At 36.4% G+C, this 22,603-nt stretch overlaps 1 protein-coding gene and 1 long non-coding RNA gene across 4 annotated transcripts in view; one reads left to right on the top strand and one right to left on the bottom strand.

The window, feature by feature from the left end:
• LOC148742424 (uncharacterized) overlaps positions 1–20,018 on the bottom strand; it is a 72,454-nt gene extending 52,436 nt beyond the window's left edge. The window contains exons 1-3 of one of the 3 annotated variants that reach the window (XM_088755995.1): positions 19,717–20,018; positions 18,851–18,924; positions 17,800–17,882 (exon numbers count right to left, since the gene is read on the bottom strand). In XM_088755995.1, coding sequence (XP_088612121.1) covers positions 18,888–18,924; positions 19,717–20,018 — 339 coding nt within the window. In that variant the 3' untranslated portion in view covers positions 17,800–17,882; positions 18,851–18,887. Of the gene's footprint in view, positions 1–14,107; positions 14,144–17,799; positions 17,883–18,850; positions 18,925–19,716 lie in introns of those variants that run through there. The other 2 variants (XM_088756003.1, XM_088756009.1) reach the window with 2 other exon arrangements.
• A 152-nt stretch (positions 20,019–20,170) lies between these two features.
• Positions 20,171–20,837, top strand: LOC148742423 (uncharacterized). Its single transcript, XR_015999769.1, has 2 exons — positions 20,171–20,314; positions 20,634–20,837. It is a non-coding gene; the product is annotated as an uncharacterized LOC148742423 (long non-coding RNA).
• The last annotated feature ends 1,766 nt before the right edge of the window (positions 20,838–22,603 follow it).

Below are 22,603 nucleotides of genomic sequence, written 5' to 3'. Positions count from 1 at the left end.
CTATAAAAAAAACCACCACAACTCGCCAATTTACAATTCAAATTGTATTTTTAGCTGCGCAAGAACAATGTCTGCCAGAGAGGGCATTAAATTGTTTTTCTTCCGTCCATGACGACCCAGCTGATCACGTGGTACGCTCCACCTTTAGCTTCTTCATTTACTGAAAGGCGACGCCATCAGCCTCCGTGTGATGGAACGAGGCGTCTTCCACAGAAAGCAAAAAGCTGGAACGTCTTAATAGCTACTTTAAATAATTTTTTCAGAAGATTCTCCATTCAATGGACATATGGAGAAATATGGCATGTTACCCTTCCACGGGCCGCCTCAGCTGCTCTTAAGGTTTGTTTGTATAGTATTAAATATATTAAACCAGTAGTTTCACTAGCAACCTTTGTGGCTTCCCTTGGTGTTGATGTATGGGATCCCATGAAAATGGGTTCCCACTCCACTGATGAGCAAACTCGTGATCAGTGGGTAAAAAAGGAACAAAGCGTATGCAAGGGTGGGAATGAGTGTGTAAAATGAACATAAAAGTTAGGTGTTAAAATTGAGGGAGCGACTTCTGTAACAACAGCACGCTCCTAAACTCAATTTAAAATTGTAAAAAATATATGTTATATATTATTATTAAAATATAAAAATAATAAATAAATAAATAAATAAATAAGTAAATAAAATCAAAATAAAATAAAATAAAATGAAGTTAAAATATTATCTAAGAGTAACTATTAGAAAGAGAGGGCGAAGTATTTAGGGTTAGGGTTAAATTGCTTATTTTTTATTTGAGTTTTGATTATAGTTAGGGTTAGAGATTTATTAGGGTTAGGGTTAGTGTTAGTAAGGGTTAGGGTTAGGGTTAGGGTTATATTAGGGTTGGGTTAGGGTTAGTTTCATGTGTTAATGTCGTTACCCACAATGTTAATTAGGTTACCCTTCATGTTAATTAGCTTCCCTAATGTTAATGTCGTTACCTTCGATGTTAATATGGTTACCTTTGATGTTAATGTCGTTACCTTCGATGTTAATGTCGTTACCTTCGATGTTAATGTCGTTACCTAGGTTAATGTCGTTACCTTAAATGTTAATGTGGTTACCTTAAATGTTAATGTGGTTACCTTAGTGTTAATGTGGTTACCTTGGGTGTCTTTCTTTGCCTGTAGAGCGTAGACGTTTTAACAGAATTTCATGAAACTTACACACGATAGTCATTGGCTAACTATCTGTCTGGTGATCAAGTTACTAAAGATTTCATTGGGCAGTTTTAGAGTTGGAAGGCTTATATCTACTTGGGAGGAGGGGCTAATGAAGAACAAGTTCTTCTTATCAAACAACAACGTAATATATATCGTTAGAAAGGTCTTGAGAAGAGGAACATTTTGGTGCATTTAAAACCCTTCAATGCGCAGGCCTTGGACTTTGCCTAGGACTAAGACTATGATTGTGACTAGCACTCTTATTATGACAATGATTATGACTGGCTAGGAAGACTACTATTACTAATACTAGGACGATGGATTTGACTATGTCCAAGAGTAACGCCATGGACATGGCTATTGTCATAGTCATAGTCCTCCTAATCCTAGTCAGAGTACTAGTCATAGTCAGACAGTCATAGTCATAGTCATAGTTTTCGTCATGGCTATGACTTTGATAGTGACTATGACCATACTATGGGTTTTAACTATGGCTAAGACTATGACTAGGACTGATACTAGGACGATAGATATGACTATAACAAAGAGTAAGGCCCTAGTCATAGTTATACTCATAGTCATATTCCTAGTCATAGACATAGTCATAGTTTTTGACATGGCTATGACTTTGATAATGACTATGACCATACTGTGGTTGTGACTATGGCTATGACTATGACTATAACTGATACCACGACTTTAGATATGACTATGGCTAAGAGTAAGGCCCTAGTCATAGGCATAGTTCTAGTCCTAGTCCTAGCCCTAGTCAAAGTCAAAGTCATACTGATAGTCATAGTAATAGTAATAGTCATAGTCATAGCCATAGTCCTAGTCATAGTCAGACAAAGTCATAGTCATAGTCATAGTTTGTGACATGGCTATGACTGATAATGACTATGGCTCTCACTATGGCTATCACTGTAACTATACCTAATACTACGACTATAGATATGACTATGGCTAGGAGTAAGGCCATAGTCATAGTCCTAGTCATAGTCCTAGTCATAGTCAGACATAGTCATAGTCATAGTTTTTGTCATGGCTATGACTGTGATAATGACTATGACGATACTATGGTTGTGACTACGGCTATGACTATGAGTATTACTGATACTATGACTATAGATATGACTATGGGTAAGAGTAAGGCCCTAGTCATAGACATAGTCCTAGTCCTATTCCTAGTCAAAGTCATAGTGTTAGTCATAGTAACAGTAATAGTCATAGCCATAGTCCTAGTCATAGTCAGACATAGTCATAGTCATAGTCATAGTTTTTGACATGGCTAAGACTTTCAAAATGACCATGAACATACTATGGTTGTGACTATGGCTATGACTATGAGTATACCTGATACTATTACTATAGATATGACTATGCCTATGAGTAAGGCCATAGTCATAGTCCTAGTCCTAGCCATAGTTATAGTCATAGCCATAGTCCTCGTCACAGTGAGACATAGTCATAGTTTTTGTCATGGCTATGACTTTGATAACGACTATGACGATACTATAGTTGTGACTCCTAGTATCAGTCATAGTCATAGTCTTAGCCATAGTCACAACCATAGTATGGTCATAGTCATTATCAAAGTCATAGCCATGACCTAGTATTAGTAATAGTAATCTTCCTAGCCAGTCATAATCATTGTTATAATAAGAGTGCTAGTTATAGTACTTCCCATGAAAGCACACCATTTGGTGTCCGTCATCTTGGATTTTTTGGCCAAGGTGTACTACATAAAAATTCACAGGTATCTAGTTCCATGCCTTGTATATATGTCATAGAAATTGCAAGTCAAGAGCGCCAGAGATTCGGTAGTTATAGCAGTTTTCATGAGAACACCCTATTTGGTGTCCGCCATCTTGGATTTTCTGGCCAAGGGGTAGCATGGCCATTTTACTTCAACTTTGTCAAAGTCTGGACACGTGGTATTTTCTTCTAGTAACTTGAAACTTCTAGGCATGACAGAACAGTCCTTTGCCTCTCTTCTCATATTCCTATATTATGAAAGTGATGTTGATTGACATCTGTCAATTAGGGTTGACTTCTGTCAATATAGGCGAAAATTCAATTTTCAAAATTTTCATAAGAACTACATCATTATAAATGTCATTTATTGATCTATTTAATACGGGTAGTATTAAGTCCAGTGAATGTTTTTTCAATATCTTACAAATTTTCAAAGGTCTATGAGTAAGGCGAAAATGTCACAATTGTGAGATGGACAGGCGATCTTCAAACAACTGTAATTCCATTTTGTGTGAATGAAATAGATTCAAATTTAGTATGGCACTAGGTATTTACCTTACGTGATACTCTACTAAATTGCAAGTCAAGCACATGGCAGGCTGGGGAGTTAGAGCAGTTTTCATGAGAGCACCCTATTTGGTGTCCGCCATCTTGGATTTTTAGGCCAAGGGGTAGCATGGCCATTTTGCTTCAACTTTGTCAAAGTCTGGACTCGTGGTATTTTCTTCTATTAACTTGAAACTTCTAGGCATGACAGAACAGTCCTTTGCCTCTCTTCTCATATTCCTATATTATGATATTGATGTTGATTGACATCTGTCAATTAGGGTTGACTTCTGTCAATATAGGCGAAAATTCAATTTTCAAAATTTTCATAAAAACTCACATCATTCAAAATGTCATTTTATGATCTATTTAATACTGGTAGTATTAAGAGCAGTCAATGTTTTTTAAATTTGTTAAAAATTTTCAAAGGTCTATGAGTAAGGCGAAAATGTCATAATTGTGCGATGGACAGGCGATCTTCAAAGAACTGTAACTCCATTTTCTGCGAATGAAATAAATTTATATTTGATATGTAACTAGTTCGTTATTTTATGTAGCGCTCTAGTAAATTGCAAGTCAAGAGCATAAGAGATTGAGGAGTTAGAGCAGTTTCCATGAGAGCACCCCATTTGGTGTCCGCCATCTTGGATTTTCTGGGCAAGGGGTAGTATGGCCATTTTGCTTCAACTTTGTCAAAGTCTGGACACGTGGTATTTTCTTGTATTAACTTGAAACTTCTAGGCATGACAGAACAGTCCTTTGCCTCTCTTCTCATATTCCTATATTATGATATTGATGTTGATTGACATCTGACAATTAGGGTTGACTTCTGTCAATATAGGCGAAAATTCAATTTTCAAAATTTTCATAAAAACTCACATCATTCAAAATGTCATTTTATGATCTATTTAATACTGGTAGTATTAAGAGCAGTCAATGTTTTTTAAATTTGTTAAAAATTTTCAAAGGTCTATGAGTAAGGCGAAAATGTTATAATTGTGCGATGGACAGGCGATCTTCAAAGAACTGTAACTCCATTTTCTGCGAATGAAATAAATTTATATTTGATATGTAACTAGTTCGTTATTTTATGTAGCGCTCTAGGAAATTGCAAGTCAAGAGCATAAGAGATTGAGGAGTTAGAGCAGTTTCCATGAGAGCACCCCATTTGGTGTCCGCCATCTTGGATTTTCTGGGCAAGGGGTAGTATGGCCATTTTGCTTCAACTTTGTCAAAGTCTGGACACGTGGTATTTTCTTGTATTAACTTGAAACTTCTAGGCATGACAGAACAGTCCTTTGCCTCTCTTCTCATATTCCTATATTATGAAAGTGATGTTGATTGATATCTGTCAATTAGGGTTGACTTCTGTCAATATAGGCGAAAATTCAAATTTCAAATTTTTCATAAAAACTCACATCATTCAAAACGTCATTTTACGATCTATTTAATACTGGTAGTATTTAGAGCAGTCAATGTTTTTTCAATTTCTTAAAAATTTTCAAAGGTCTATGAGTAAGGCGAAAATGTTATAATTGTGAGATGGACAGGCGATCCTCCAAAAAATATAACTCCATTTTCTGGGAATGAAATAAATTCATATTTGGTATGTGCTTAGTTCTTCACATTATGTAACACTCTAGTAAATTGTAAGTCAAGACCATAACAGGCTGGGGAGTTAGAGCAGTTCCCATGAGAGCACCCCATTTGGTGTCCGCCATCTTGGATTTTTTGGCCAAGGGGTAGCATGGACATTTTGGTCAAATTTTTAAATTTCCCTGAAACTCCTGCTATAGGTTCATTCATCTCCAAAACGAGTCTGTAGTGCATTGAATGTGGTTCTGGAGCCTTAAGACCAGTTATTCTTACTTAGACCCCTTAGCCCATCTTACATCTTTTACTTGTCAATCTTTCAACCAACATATCTCACTTGATTCGGCATTTAACTACCTGAAACGTCACAGATATCTAGTTCCATGCCATCTCTAGATTTCATAGAAATTGCAAGTCAAGAGCGCCAGAGATTCGGTAGTTATAGCAGTTTTCATGAGATCACCCCATTTGGTGTCCGCCATCTTGGATTTTCGTGCCAAGGGGTAGCATGGCCATTTTGCTTCAACTTTGTCAAAGTCTGGACACGTCGTGTTTTCTTCTATTAACTTGAAACTTCTAGGCATGACAGAACAGTCCTTTGCCTCTCTTCTCATATTCCTATATTATGAAAGTAATGTTGATTGACATCTGTCAATTAAAGTTGACTTCTGTCAATATAAGCTAACATTCAAATTTGAAAGTTTTCATAAAAAATCACATCATTCACAATGTCATTTTACGATCTATTTTACAGTGGTAGTTTTAAGTGCAGTCAATGTTTTTTCAATTTGTTAAAAATTTTCAAAAGTCTATGAGTAAGGCGAAAATGTCATAATTGTGCGATGGACAGGCGATCTTCAAGGAACTGTAACTCCATTTTCTCTGATTAAAATAAATTCATATTTAATATGGGACTAGTTCTTTACCTTATATAGCACTCTAGTAAATTGCAAGTCAAGAGTATGGCAGTTTGGGGAGTTAGATCAGTTCCCATGAGAGCACCCCATTTAATGTCCGCCATCTTGGATTTTTTGGCCAAGGGGTAGCATGGACATTTTGGTCAAATTTTTAAATTTCCCTGAAACTCCCGCTATAGGTTCATTCATCTCCAAAACGAGTCTGTAGTGCATTAAATGTGGTTCTGAAGACTTAAGACCAGTTATTCTCACTTAGACCCCTTAGCACATCTTACACCTTTTACTTGTCAATCTTTCAACCAGCATATTTCTCTTGATTCGGCATTTAACTACCTGAAACGTCAGAGGTATCTATTTCCATGCCATGTCTACATGTCATAGAAATTTCAAGGCAAGAGCGCCAGAGATTCGGTAGTTATAGCCGTTTTCATGAGATCACCCCATTTGGTGTCCGCCATCTTGGATTTTCTGGCCAAGGGGGTAACATGGCCATTTTGCTTCAAGTTTGTGAAAGTCTGGACACGTGGTGTTTTCTTCTATTAACTTGAAACCTCTAGGCATGACAGAACAGTCCTTTGTCTCTCTTCTCATATTCCTATATTATGAAAGTAATGTTGATTGACATCTATCAATTAGGGTTGACTTCTGTCAATATAGGCTAAAATTCAGATTTGAAACTTTTAATAAAAAATCACATCATTCAAAACGTCATTTTACGATCTATTTAACACTGGTAGTTTTAAGTGCAGTCAATGTTTTTTCAATTTGTTAAAAATTTTCAAAGGTCTATGAATAAGGCGAAAATGTCATAATTGTGCGATGGACAGGCGATCTTCAAGGAACTGTAACTCCATTTTCTGGGAATGAAATAAATTTATATTTAGTATGGGACTAGTTCTTTACTTTATGTAGCACTCTAGTAAATTGCAAGTCAAGAGCATGGCAGGTTGGGGAGTTAGAGCAGTTCTCATGAGAGCACCCCATTTGGTGTCCGCCATCTTGGATTTTCTGGGCAAGGGGTAGCATGGCCATTTTGCTTCAACTTTGTCAAAGTCTGGACTCGTGGTATTTTCTTTTATTAACTTGAAACTTCTAGGCATGATAGAACAGTCTTTTGTCTCTCTTTTCATGTTCCTATATTATGAAAGTAATGTTGATTGACACCTGTCAAGTAGGGTTGACTTCTGTCAATATAGGTGAAAATTTAATTTTCAAAATTTTCATAAGAACTCACATCATTCAAAATGTCATTTTATGATCTATTTAATACTGGTAGTATTAAGAGCAGTCAATGTTTTTTAAATTTGTTAAAATTTTTCAAAGGTCTATGAGTAAGGCGAAAATGTCATAATTGTGCGATGGACAGGCGATCTTCAAAGAACTGTAACTCCATTGTCTGTCAATAAAATAAATTCATATTTGATATGTGACTAGTTCGTTACCTTATGTAGCACTCTAGTAAATTGCAAGTCAAGAACATAACAGATTGAGGAGTTGGAGCAGTTTCCATGAGAGCACCCCATTTGGTGTCCGCCATCTTGGATTTTCTGGCCAAAGGGTAGCATGGCCATTTTGCTTCAACTTTGTCAAAGTCTGGACACGTGGTATTTTCTTGTATTAACTTGAAACTTCTAGGCATAACAGAACAGTCCTTTGCCTCTCTTCTCATATTCCTATATTATGAAAGTGATGTTGATTGACATCTGTCAATTAAGGTTGACTTCTGTCAATATAGGCGAAAATTCAAATTTCAAATTTTTCATAAAAACTCACATCATTCAAAACATCATTTTACGATCTATTTAATAACGGTACTTATTAGAGCAGTCAATGTTTTTTCAATTTCTTAAAAATTTTCAAAGGTCTATGAGTAAGGCGAAAATGTTATAATTGTGAGATGGACAGGCGATCCTCAAAAAAATATAACTCCATTTTCAGTGAATGAAATAAATTCATATTTGGTATGTGCTTAGGTCTTCACCTTATGTAACACTCTAGGAAAGTGTAGGTCAAGACCATAACAGGCTGGGGAGTTAGAGCAGTTGCCATGAGAGCACCCCATTTGGTGTCCGCCATCTTGGATTTTTTGGCCAAGGGGTAGCATGGACATTTTGGTCAAATTTTTAAATTTCCCTGAAACTCCCGCTATAGGTTCATTCATCTCCAAAACGAGTCTGTAGTGCATTAAATGTGGTTCTGAAGCCTTAAGACCAGTTATTCTCACTTAGACCCCTTAGCACATCTTACACCTTTTACTTGTCAATCTTTCAACCAGCATATCTCTCTTGATTCGGCATTTAACTACCTGAAACGTCACAGGTATCTATTTCCATGCCATGTCTACATGTCATAGAAATTGCAAGTCAAGAGCGCCAGAGATTCGGTAGTTATAGCAGTTTTCATGAGATCACCCCATTTGGTGTCCGCCATCTTGATTTTCTGGCCAAGGGGGTAGCATGGCCATTTTGCTTCAAGTTTGTCAAAGTCTGGACAAGTGGTGTTTTCTTCTATTAACTTGAAACTTCTAGGCATGACACAACAATCCTTTGCCTCTCTTCTCATATTCCTATATTATGAAAGTGATGTTGATTGACATCTGTCAATTAGGGTTGACTTCTGTCAATATAAGCTAGCATTCAAATTTGAAAGTTTTCATAAAAAATCACATCATTCACAACGTCATTTTACGATCTATTTAATACTGGTAGTATTTAGAGCAGTCAATGTTTTTTCAATTTGTTAAAAATTTTCAAAGGTCTATGAGTAAGGCGAAAATGTCATAATTGTGCGATGGACAGGCGATCTTCAAGGAACTGTAACTCCATTTTCTGGGAATGAAATAAATTCATGTTTAGTATGGGACTAGTTCTTTACCTTATATAGCACTCTAGTAAATTGCAAGTCAAGAGCATGGCACGTTGGGGAGTTAGAGCAGTTCCCATGAGAGCACCCCATTTGGTGTCCGCCATCTTGGATTTTTTGGCCAAGGCGTAGCATGGACATTTTGGTCAAATTTTTAAATTTCCCTGAAACTCCCGCTATAGGTTCATTCATCTCCAAAACGAGTCTGTAGCTCATTAAATGTGGTTCTGAAGCCTTAAGACCAGTTATTCTCACTTAGACCCCTTAGCCCATCTTACACCTTTTACTTGTCAATCTTTCAACAACTATATCTCTCTTGATTCGGCATTTAACTGCTTAAAACTTCATAGGTACCTAGTTCCATGCCATGTCTATACTTCATGGAAATTACAAGTCAAGAGCGCCAGAGACTCGGTAGTTATAGCAGTTTTCATGAGATCACCCTATTTTGTGTCCGCCATCTTGGATTTTCTGGCCAATGGGTAGCATGGCCATTTTGCTTCAACTTTGTTAAAGTCTGGACTCGTGGTATTTTCTTCTATTAGCTTGAAACTTCTAGGCATGATAGAACAGTCCTTTGTCTCTCTTCTCATATTCCTATATTATGAAAGTAATGTTGATTGACATCTGTCAATTAGGGTTGACTTCTGTCAATATAGGCTAAAATTCAAATTTGAAAGTTTTCATAAAAAATCACATCATGCAAAACGTCATTTTACGATCTATTTAGCATTGGTAGTTTTAAGTGCAGTCAATGTTTTTTAAATTTGTTAAAAATTTTCAAAGGTCTATGAGTAAGGCGAAAATGTCATAATTGTGCGATGGACAGGCGATCTTCAAAGAACTGTAACTCCATTTTTTGTGAATGAAATAAATTCATATTTGATATGTGACTAGTTCGTGACCTTATGTAGTACTCCAGTAAATTGCAAGTCAAGAGCATAAGAGGTTGAGGAATTAGAGCAGTTCCCATGAGGGCATCCCATTTGGTGTCCGCCATCTTGGATTTTTTGGCAAAGGGGTAGCATGGCCATTTTGGTCAAAATTTTAAATTTCTTTGAAACTCCTGCTATACGCTCAATGATCCCCAACAACAACTTCTAGCGTTCTTGGAGTGGTCTCCAGACCTTAAGAGTGAGTTTTTCTCACTTTTACCCCTTAGCCCATTTTTGATGTTTTGCTTGTCAATCTTCAAACTAACGTAACTCCATCGTCTCTTGAAGAAATATATTTATAGTGGGTGTGTGACTATTTCTATACCTCTTGTAGTACTCTAATAAATTGCAAGTGAAGAACATCACAGGTTGAGGAGTTAGAGCAGTACCCATGAGGGCATCCTATTTCATGTCCGCCATCTTGGACTTTTTGGCCAAGGGGTAGCATTCATTCATTCTACTGTAACTCAATAACCTTACTGTTGAACAAGTTCAAACCTACAGGCTTAAGAGATAACACATTTGTCTTTCTTATGGCGTTCTTAATTTATGCAAATTATGTTGATTGCTACCTGTCAATTTAGGCTGATTTCTGTCAATCACAGCAAATATTTAGTTTTAAAATTTGAAACAAAATTTAACATGGTGGATAACGTCGGTTTATGTTCTATTTTATGCTGGTCAAATAAGGTACAGTTAATGTTGTGTTAATTTTTTAGAATTTTTCAAACGTCAGGAGTTAGGCGCAAATAGCGTAATCGTGAAATGGACAGGCACACATTAAATATACTGTTACTCAGAAGTCCTCATTGTTCCGGCCTTCAAACTTAGCAGGCATTAAGTACGGAAACTGTTCCATTGTATGTGTAAGTATTAGCTGAATGGATAGAAACGCTTAAGATTTATGGCGTGTAAAAGAAGACGAAAAAGGTTGGAAAAATCAATCCTTTTTTTTAAATTTTAATCAAAAGTACTTTCAATTGTAATGACATTGGTGTAAGTTTAACGAAAAACCGATAAAAAGTGAATTCTTTACGAATTTTTAAAGATAAAAACATAGGTCCGCATAGCGTACATAAGAGACTCGTGTTACAAGAAAATTCATAAAAAAATCTCACATCAACCCTTTTCTACACCAATTACAGCAAACCTTTTTTAAGGAAATGGACAGTCATGTGTATTCATTTGGTGTCAATTTCGTTTGATTTTTAAGGTTTCTTAGCCCTGCAAAAACAGACTCAAAAAACCCCTTTTTTCGAGCGTTTTTGGTCTCCAGCGCATGCGCAGTAATTATTTCAATACTTTTGAATACATCAAGTTGTAGTGCTTAAGACGATCTTTCCAACGATGTATAACTTGTCTACATTCAATGAGATGGTGCTTAAAAAAACGCGAAAAGCCCTTAAGCCCCAACCCTCACTTTTCTCAAAATATGCAAATTTGACGAAAAAGAGCTAAAAAAGCCAAAATATTAATTGAAATGACTTGAAACTTGGTGCACGTAATAGAAAGTATGCCATAAACATCCTCTGAAAATCTCAGCTCTCAACTCCCAAGAATAAAGGTTTTAGCAGTTTTGCGATCTAGCCCTAGTTTCAAGGTTGAGTTTCGTGTCAAGCCTTGTGTAGGCTATACACCTATACAAAGGTTTTTTTGCTTTACGTCAGAATTCTAAAATTAGAGGGAATGGACGTTAGTTAAAATTACTGAATAGGGAATGGTGCAAACTATGTACACACCAAATTTGGGCTTCTTTGAGATATTTTTAGCCTGATTCTCCAGAGATGTTAATGTCGTTACCCAAAATTTAGCCCTAACTGCGATAATTTCTACACTTTTCAATCAAATGATACGAAACCTTGTATGAATATAGTAAGTAACCATTTCTACATATACGTGAAAGTGTGGCTTCTTTACTTAAAACCTAATTTTTTTATGAATTTTTTTTGGCATCAGGGCTAGTGGGTAACTACCTGAACCTTTCAAGCTCTTAGCGTCTCCAGCACATGTGGATTCAAACCTTTAGAGAATATAAATACACCAATGTGTTTCTCTTACTTAGATCTTTATTATGGTATATGAGTTGTCGTAGTTTAATAAAATGTTGGCAAAATAATTGGACATTTGTCCTGATCTTCACGTCTCATTTTCTGAAAGTTGAAAGATAAATATTAATAAAATGAAAAATATTTAATGAAATCCCAAGAAATTCAAGTGATAACAACCATATGAAATTGGCTATATTGTGTATAAATTTCATGTCTTAATCTTCTATTTTGGGGAAGTTATAAGCTTCAGAAAAAAAGGTAACCATTTTGTTAATGAGGATTTGGGGATGGAAGGAAGGTTGCATATGTAATGATGAAAGTGGGGGAAAACATGTAAATCGTTTTTAAAATTAGAGGGAATGCGGAGGGAATAGTACCATTCGCGGGGGAATCATGAAAAACATTGGTATACTTTATTTTATTGAAAGGGAATGAATTTTAGTCTCTTTCCCGTTCAGTGATAATGTCGTTACCTTCCTAACTTTGTGAACCTATATCTTCCTAAATTTTAAATGGAATAGTATGTAATTAAGTCAATACAAAGACAATTGTCCCTACTTTATCTGTATCAAATTTCAAGTTCTAAAAATAAAACTGAAATTTTTTATGAATTTTTTTTTTTAACCCTCCCGAAGGTAACGACATTAACATCGGATGGTGTCTAATTAGGGTTAGGGTTTGGGTGGGGTAAAGGTTAGTAATAGGCAAGGGTTTTCTTAGGGTTTGTTGAATTAGAATTATATGAGGGTTAGGGTTAGTGTTAGTTAGTGTTAGGGTTAGTGTTAGATTAGGTTTAGGGTTAGGGTTAGTGCTAGATTAGGGTTGTAGTGGGTAAGGGTTTGCTAAGGGTTTGTGGAATGGGGTGTCTGTTTTTGACTGTAGGAAGGGAAAGGGGGTTTATAAAATAGGAAAAAAATAAATTTATATTATTGATGAAATAAAGTATTCTCCTTTTACAATTATTTTTATGGAGAGGAGACTGTAGGAATTGGAAGGATATAGGTAGAGGAGGAGCAGTGTTGATCGAGGAGTGGTGAAAGAAGATGTGAAGTGTCTACAAAAGGTGCCGAAAGATGGAGAGAAATGGAAATCAAACCGGCCGGGTGAGGAGAGAAGGATGCATCGGCACCAAGGCTCCTTATGGTTGTGAGTCGTCAGGGGCAAAGCACAACCGAGCGAGGATGTTTCTAACCTGGTACCAGGTCAATGCCCGACATCCTCGTGCCGAGTCCTTGTTGAAGAAAACAAGAAAAACTCCACAAATATAGTGAGAAATTAGAAAGTGATTGGAACCTATTCCAAAGGAAAAAAAAATATTTATATATAAATACAGTTTTTATAATATAGAGGGAGGTAAATATGTTTACTAAATAAAGAAAAATTTCAGATATGATAGGAGAGAAAACTTATGTAAACAAATTAAAAGAAAAAAAATGATAATAATTTTTTTGAGATATTACGGAAGAGAATGCAATGCTCATGCAGAGAAACAGAATGCGGTGCTAATACAGAAGAGAATACCAATGTATATTAAAAGGAAAACAATTAAATGAATAAAAACAAAAAACAAAAATAATAATTTCAAGTGTGTGTACACTGAACGGAAGTGTCACGAAACGGGAATTAGAATTAAGAGGGGAGGTGTGTTATTATTATTTATATGAAGAAAATAAAGATAGATACCTTGAGAAATATGAGAGGGAGCTGCCTTATCCTTAATATCCAAAGGAAAAAATATATTTATAACGAAAAAAGATTTTCGCTACTGGCTCCGTGTCGCGAAATAGCGGAGTTGAGAGATCTTAATCTGGGACGGTCACGTCAGAATGGCGTGATCGAATTGCGTGAGTCTTATGACGTACGTGTAACGCGCGATTGCTCTTGGGAAATTGATGAAGAGTGTTCAATCGATCTTCGTCGTAAAAGGGATTTTGACCCTCGAGATGTCTAGAAAACGAATTATTTCTAGAGATAAAGGAGATAATTGCGTGCGTTAGCAGAAGGAATTGAATGGAGACGTCGATGTAAGGTTATCGGACGTTGTTGGAAGAGGGCGAGGACCTATTTTTGAGATCTTTCGTTCTAATATGGCTGTGGAAAGTGATTAACTGTTGGAATGCATCGATCCATCTTTGCTGTGAATGGTTCGCCGAAAAGTATGGTGTCGAACGGTGAGTGAAATAAATTAAAGATCGGAAAGAGAATAATTATTGTATTGATTTATTTAAGTAGAGAATAGCTAGAGTAGATGTTTTCAAAACAGCTTGCATTCATTTTACGAGCATTGAGTCCGGCTGTAGGGGAAAAGAAAGACGTAAATACATTATAAGATAAAACAAAGCAAAACAACAACAACAACAACAACAAAAGTTAAATATATAAAGTAACCTTCCCAGCGTGAAAACAAACAGAAACGATGTGATGAAATCCATTTTACACAAACGCCCCAGCCGGACCAACACTCAAGGTCTTAAAATAACTGAGGAGAATGTGCTAGCTACCTTCCTATAATATCAGGAAATGGATAGACATTCTAGTCTTCTCGGATAAGGACTAATAAACCGTAGGTCCGGTCTCCTGCATTTATTAATTAGTTGGTTTGGTTAGGCAGGGGACGTTAAAGAAACCACTCACGAGATTACTGTGATGTGGTCTCGCCTGTTTACTGAGAATTTAGGTTTAGGTGTCAATTGGCACGAAAGCTCTGTTCCTTTCTCCTGCTATTCCCGTGGCGAGTAAATTAAATTAAATTAAAATTAAAAATCAAATAAGTAAAAATAACATGGCCTTGGTGCAAAATTAAAAGAAACCACACAAACTACATGTCATTCACAAAACTGTAAACTTTTCAAGAGACCCCAGGGCTCTGGGTGAATCTGAAATGATTATTCAAGAAGCCTGACTGTCAATGAACTGTCAATGAACCCTTTACAATCCAGCATTAGTATTCATGATATTCCCCACACTGTTCTCTCTACATTTCCTATCAAACTGACAAGGAGAATTCGTTTGCCAATCAGGAGCTTGTTGAATTGGTGATTAGAATTTCCTTGATTCTCATTGGATCTTTACTTTTGATTTCAGGGTGATACTGTGAGGAGAAATTAGAACCCAGTCCCCCTCAGGGGTTTAACGGTCAAAAAAATTTAGAGAGGCTCCATCATTTTAACATTTAGAAAATGAAGGAAAAAGTCATATAATAATAATCAGACTGCTTGGAAGGTTTAAGTATGCTCAAGTCAAACATTGTATAGGAAGCATGATCATTTTTTGGTCAGGTTGACCAAGGACAAGAATAAACAGAAAAGTATTGTCAGGGACAAACACAGATGATGTCATCATTAGTAAACTTGGAAAGAAATTAGTGGAGGACCCAATTTTGTTAATTAATTCAGTTGCAGCTGAAGCATACATGTGAGTCAGTAAGTTGGTTATTAAACACGTCATGCTTTTTTCAATTGTTTTCCACTGCTACAACTGAAAATCATTTCTTCAGCTGACTACTTGCATACTCTTTCACCACCATTTCAGCAATAGTTATTAGAGGCTTGATGTTCATGACCATGTTAAGGATTTCCACAATTTTCAAAGGAAATTAATTATATGAATGATCTTTTCTGAGATGTTAAACTTACCTAAACCCTTTTTAAACGGTTCCAAAGATTGATCTTCAGAGAAATCACAGACAAGCGCCGCCAAATCATCTATTATTCACTAACTGTGACCTCTCACACGAAAACGTACACTAATGGCTATCCGTTCGAACGGCAAAACGCACGGCTAGTGAACGGATGACAAACGGATGGCCAAGCCGATTGAAACGGCAAACATGAACGGCTGAACGGCCAAACAAAAATTTTGAACGGCTCAAAGTGAACAGCTGAACGGCTGAAAAAAGTTTTTGAACGGTTCAAAGTGAACGGCTGAACGGCTGTGGAAAATTTTTGAACGGCTCACGGCTGACGGTAAACGGCTGAGGAAAAGTTTTGAACGGCTGAACGGCTGTAGAAAAATTTTGAACGGCTGACGGTGAACGGCCGAACGGCTGTGGCAAATGTTTGAAAGGTTGAACGAGTAAAGATGATAAACATTTTAAATCAACGACCAGATTACTTTGACACAGAGGAAAGAAAACAAACATCATTCAATTTTCAGCTGAATATCGACTTTGTGGTTGCGTTTCCGACTTTAACTCAGAACCTGTTTTTTAAAGTTCAAAATCAAACATTCCTGCGCACATTTCTCGTTAAATATCTACCAGTAACAAAGATACAGAGAACTAAGGTTATTTTAGGTGGACGAAACCATCTCTTTGCGTCAATAAGAACGAGCGGTGTTTACACTTGTCAAAGCATAACATTAGCCACAAGCGAAATTTGCATAATTGTTTTCAGTCGTAAACAATAACCTATTCAATGGTAAATTTCTCACGTCCTCATGCCGCGCGGCTTGTGTAACCTTATTGTTAGAAAAATTCCCAAGCATGGCTTTTTGACTCATCAATTTGAAACTTACGTCTTTTCAATAGAGCTTTGTACTATACCTAAAAATATATTTTGTTATGTGATATCCTATGCGACCCCCCGCACACACTCAGACAAACATTGCAACCAACTCAAATAAAGTGTCTCAGCGAGAGCTGTAGTATTGAAAGAAAACGACAGGAAATTTCACTAAAAAGAGTTAGCGTTCTTAGAGGAAGTGGCATGGTTGGTACCAAACACTGTTGTTGGCGTGAGTGTAAGACAGACTCAAGATATGACGATAAATGGCAAAAATCAATCAAGTAGTTAGAGGAATAGGGGAAGAAAGTATTCATTCCTTTCCCAAAACCTTTGCGAGACTTGGCAAAGTGTAAGCGTTGGCTAGTGGCTTGCTCACGTTCATCGGTAAAAGGCCTAAATGCCCAGAAATCCTACAATATAGGGCGAGGGCCAAAATAACACGGGACAATGATTTTAATCAAGGCTTTACAAAGACATGCAGAAGTAAATCAAATCCGTTAGAACACGGAGCAAGAAAAAGTAAATGCGATTATGCGCTTCCATCAACGTGAAATCGGTCGTTTTAAGACTGAAATAAAGAGAAGAAAGCGACCTGCAACAGCTACAACACTGAACCTTAAGAACTGATGTACGATCGAATCAACGCGCGCGGCACAAGCTGAAAACACTCAAAATGATGTAACGATCGATACAGTTAAAGAAAAATTGCTATAAACTTCCAGGAACAGATTGCTCATTTCAGTTGACGGCTGAAATTTCCGATAAGGAAACAACATTCCAGGACACCTACATCTACAAAGTCGAACGATTCGAAAAAGACGCAATCCTTGATGTGTGTACTCATTTTAAACAGCATTTCGGAATACGCACTTTAGTTCCTGTCACCCGCAAGGTGTTAAAAAAAAATCTTATTTAAGGGTAGGCCCTCAGACCTCTCAGAACAAACTCTTCTCAAACAATATTCCGAGGGAAAATTGCAAACTTCAAAGCACGTCTGCTATAGAACTTGTTTATGCGGCTAAGCATTTTTCTGAACTGATGAACAACAGTTGAGAAACCCCAGCCGTGCGAACTGTTGAATTTTAATTACTTTTCCCAAGGGGTAACCGGCTGAACCAATAATTATTAGTTTTTTGGAACGGATAACACCAGCAGTACGAACGGATGCAAATTTTTTTGAACGGATAACACAAGCCGTGCAAACGGATGCACGTTTTTTTTGAACGGAAAACCCAAGCCGTGCGAACGGATACTATATTTTTTTGAACGGATGACCCAAGCCGTGCGAACGGTTGCTAGTTTTTTTGAACGGATAACCCAAGCCGCGGAAACGGATGCTATATTTTTTTGAACGGATAACCCAAGACGTGCGAACGGATGCTATTTTCTTTTGCACGGGTAACCCTGGCCGTGCGAACGGATGCAAAATTTTTTTGAACGGCTGGTGAACGGCAAGTGAACGGCAAAACGCCTTCGAACGGATAGCCGTTAGTGTACGTTTTCGCGTGAGAGGTATAAATTGTGTCATCTAATAAAAAAAAAAACAAAAAAACAAAAGAAAACAAATGAACAAACAAAACAGAAAGAAAAAAATGCTTGAGTGAAAGATATTCAATTTTTCAGATCCTTTTCAGCAAATGGTGACATTAACATGTTGTTCAGTTATTACGGAAGCCATAATTTTAATGAAATAGATTTCATTTGACATGCAGATGAAATTCAACCCAAGAAATGATCCTCACAAGTAAAGTGCAATTTAATATATAGCAATTGCAGAAAATAAACCAGAAACATTCATACTTTGAAAAGATTTGAACCCCTGCCTCCATGATACTAGTTGAGCAGTCTACTACCAACTGTCAGCTACAAAGCCACATGTTGATAGGCAAAATTTAGAGGCAAATCTGATCATATTATTTAATAAATAACTCAATTTGAGCTGCAGATGAAAATCAAGCAATACACCAACACATACTGAAAAATGTAACAGCCCTTGCGAACTGAATTCCCAGTTTTCTGGGAATTCCTGGGAATTCTCAAAAATTTCCAACAATGCAATAAGCTCTGATTTGAAAAGCTTGGCATGACTGGGAATTTCTGGGAAAGGAAGGTTCCAGTTTTGTGAGGACTTGAAATTCCTAGGAATTACAAGGAATTCTCAGCTATACAGACTACTTATAAGTTAAGAAGGGTGGAATTCTTGGGAATTTCTGCGTCCAAATAATTCCAAGAAATTCTCAACACAAGGAACCTGAAGGTTTTAGGACAAGAAGTAATTTTGGAGGCTTAAAACTTTGGTTCAATAAAAGGTATGCCTAATTATAAAATATACCAAGAGATATATTACATAATTATATGTATATGTTTATCATGAAATTTATTTTTCAAACTAAGTCTTTGCAAATCTTAACATTAATAAGCATTTTTTCATGAAGCAGCTGTGGATTCAATTGTCAATTAATCCAATGTACTCATATCACAGATTTGCTTTCTAACCTTTAAGGCTTCGTGGATTCCATGATCATAAAAGTTTTTATTGGGATGCAAAATGTCTCATCTCCACAGATGTGCTAAAATCACAAAACATAAACATAATCATAAACAGAGGAACACTTCAGAATGTGCACATCCATTTGTAAGTGAGAATCTCAACACAAGGTCACCCTAGCTCTGCCACAGGCTCTTTCACAGTGGATTATTAAAGAGTTTGTCTAGTGGTTTAGTTGGGCTTGCTTTTGAGCTCTGTAAAATGTAAAGTTGTGTGAAATAATCAAAGAAATAAAATCTTAACCTTCATAGAGAGCACAGACTATGAAGGTAAGACAATTTTCTTAGATTTATTTGACACAACTTTACATTTACGGAGCTCAAAAGCAAGTCCAACTAAACCACTATACAAACTCTTGAATAATCGACTGTGAAAGAGCCTGTGGCAGAGCTTGGGCCACCTATGCCTTCTCTTGTACAAATGTTTCTTCGTTATGAGACGTACTTGACTCTTTTGGCACCACTGCTGGTTCAGTGGAAACGAAAGACTAAGGAATCGAGATGGCTGTGTTGGAACATGTTGCGGTCAAACTTTGTTGATTTGGGTACACTACTACTACTGGTACACTGTGATCATCTAGGTATCTCTTATACTTTCTGAGGTTATCCTAGTGTATCAATTACTGAATTGTATATATTGTGTTTTATGTATCTATCTTATTCTCCATAACTATTTCATTTTATTTATTTATTTTCTCGGAGATATTAGCATTTTTTTTGCTATTTTATATTCGAGATGAAATAAAGGATTGTTGTTGTTGTTGTTGTTGTTGTTGTACTAAAAGTTGTGATTGGCTTGCTATGTTATTTCTCACCTTTTGCCGTAAACACAACTCAAGTGGGTTTCGAGTCTTTGTTTCCTCAACAACTTTTGGCCACAAATCGTGGATTTGTAGTACGTTCGATTCTTGCCAATTATTTCTACATAGAGTGAGTTCACATCGTTATTTATATCATCGTCAAAACATGGATCCAAGGTTAATCCATCGTCCAAAATCAAAGAACTTGTCAGGGGAATCAAAATGATGTTTCGGGCTTCTCTTGAGACCGCAGTCGGGCAAGCCAGTGGTTTCCATTTACTAGCCAATGGCAGTTCCCAAAATATCCACGTGATCATGCCCGTGATCTAAACAAAGAAATTCCGTTTGGCGCTCATCTTTGAATGTACTTTTCATCCGTTGGTTGCTTGTGTGTGAAGTTATTTCTTTTCTTAAATGTTTTGCATTTCTAAAGATGGGTTTTAGCGTTGTTTAACGGGAAGACGAGAACAGTGTAAGTATTGTAAATGAAAAGCAAGTCGTTGGCGCCGTGGAGTTAAAAGAAGGGACAACAGGAGACATATCATGACTACCTGTTACGTACAAACAAGGATCGAGCGGCCATTTTATAAAGCCACGATTTTGAAAGTTTGTGGTGAGTACAAATTGCGATGTTCGGTTCGTGATCAAAAATCGAATCGGTCATTTGCATGCTAGCTGACGCTTTACAATGAAATAAACCTATCGGTAAGCTAAAGGTTTCAGGATTATTTTAGTCACGTTTGACAAGCTGCAAGCCCCGCAAAAACAAACAGCTGCTAAGTCTGCAGTTTAGGATTACTTCATTTCAATTTATTGCTACAGTTACAACAAGATTATAATTAAAAAATAAATTATCTAGCTGTAATGAAGCCCATCACTTCCAAGAGTGTTAAGTAAAAATTGATTAGAAATCTTTGAATTTTAATTTGCAGAATCACCAAAAACAAACAGTACAACATGAAAATGCTGCTTGGCAGCTTACATTTGAATGTTAACGCACAAGTGTTTTATCCAAAGAAGTTACAACCATATAAAATGAAGTCAAAGCCTGCCTCTGGGAGGAAAGGGTTAAATACCATTTGTATCATCATCCAAAATTAAATGATTCAAATAAAGACATTTTTTGATTGATAGTATTTATTGCAATAAACGTGATTCAAGTTATTGTATTTTATGCAAAAGAATCAACAGATTTTATTCACAATTTATGTCAACGCTTGTTGGATATGAGACAATTATAGCCAACTCGGTGCTACGCGCCTCGTTGGCTATCTATCATCTTATATCCAACGCGCGCTCGTGGAATAATTGTTAATTATAACATAACCAAAGTAAAGGGTGTATGCTGCTGACGTGAACGAATGCAAAGACAATTTTTCCGCGTGCACTTGTTTTTTCTTGTCACATAAGATTTGTTAAATAAAAGGGAAACTCGTTAGCTACAATGTATCAATGTTATGTTATAAAACAAATGGTGAAGACCACAGCGTACACTAATGAGTTATGGATGCACTTGGGAGGTTTGCTTAGCACTCAAGAAGCTAGAGTTGCTCTTGACTATCGTCTCGAGGAACTCTTACGCTTCTTTGGTGCTTAGCAACCTCCCGCGTGCATCCATAACTCAATAGTGTACACTGTGGTGTTTACCATTTATTAATTGGGGGCTAATGCATGTATTTATTTTATATTAGTTGCCTCAAGGTTTTTCCTAAAATTCCCAGTAATTCTTAAATATTCCTTTTCACTCCAAAATGTAACATTCACGTTTGTATACATGTACTGTGCTGAAAACAATATTTTTAATGGTGCATAACAGTATAAAACTGCTGGTTAAATAGCCCAGGGCTTCTACACCTTTGCAAGGGGTTTTAGGGGGGCTTATAAACAAATGGCCTTACAAACACACCTATAATGTAGATATCTGACGGGGCTTTAATTAACCGGAACAGAAAGAAATTTGAAACAAGCTATGGCAGCTCTAATCAAAATATGTTTTTGCAGCTTGGATTATTGCCTCATTCCAGATACACTTCAGGACTTGATTCAAAATGTAGACATTATTTGAGTCATTAAAATGGACCACTGGGCAATTGTACTTCATTTGCAAGAGTTTGAGGAGACTAAAAAAAAGGGCCAGGTTTCTGAAAAATTAACACATCATTAATCTTTTGTCAGATGAAAAGTTTATTCAATTTATGAAAACGAATCTGGAGATATGGAAAGAAGAAGGCAAAGAATCCACACACAAAAGAGTCGCTTGGGATTGGATTAAATATAAGGTTTGCCTTTTTGGATGCAATACTCAAAAGAGCTTACTAGGACTTAGTGAGATAAAGAGAAAAGTCTACAGAAGAATTAACTCCAAGCCACTCAAATACAATTTCAATAAAATCCTTGCAAAGAATTTGATAATATTCTGAATAAATATAAAACTTAGTTAGAAAACTTTTACAAAGAGAAAGCCCATGAATTAATTGTATGTTTAAAGGTGAGATGGCATGAACATGGGGAAAAAAGTACAAAGTATTTTAAAGTCTGGAGAAAAGAAACCAATTACAAAGAAACCTATTAGGGAACTTTGTCTAAACAGAGTTATAACTATCAACTATAAAAAAAAAAAAAATAGGCTCATCTTTGAATTATTATAAAAATCTGTATTAATAGTTTTAACAGTAAGGAGCAGCATGATTAGTTGGATCACTTTCTTGGTCAAGCTAGCATTCCAGAATTGTCAGAGGAAGAAAAACTAAGTTGTGAACGACGATTAACTATTGAAGAATGTGCCAAAACACTGGATACTTTTGGAAATGGAAAGACAGTATATGTACAAAATATTGCTAACAATTGCAAACAAAATTGCTAACAATCTGGTTAGGCCTCAACTTGAATGTCAGCCTTCACT

This window comes from Stylophora pistillata, chromosome 1 (assembly GCF_964205215.1).
Source record: "Stylophora pistillata chromosome 1, jaStyPist1.2, whole genome shotgun sequence".
Classification (NCBI taxonomy): Eukaryota; Metazoa; Cnidaria; class Anthozoa; order Scleractinia; family Pocilloporidae; genus Stylophora; species Stylophora pistillata.
The sequence above is the reverse complement of the archived record's forward strand: the minus strand, read 5'-3'. Positions and strand labels throughout refer to the sequence as shown.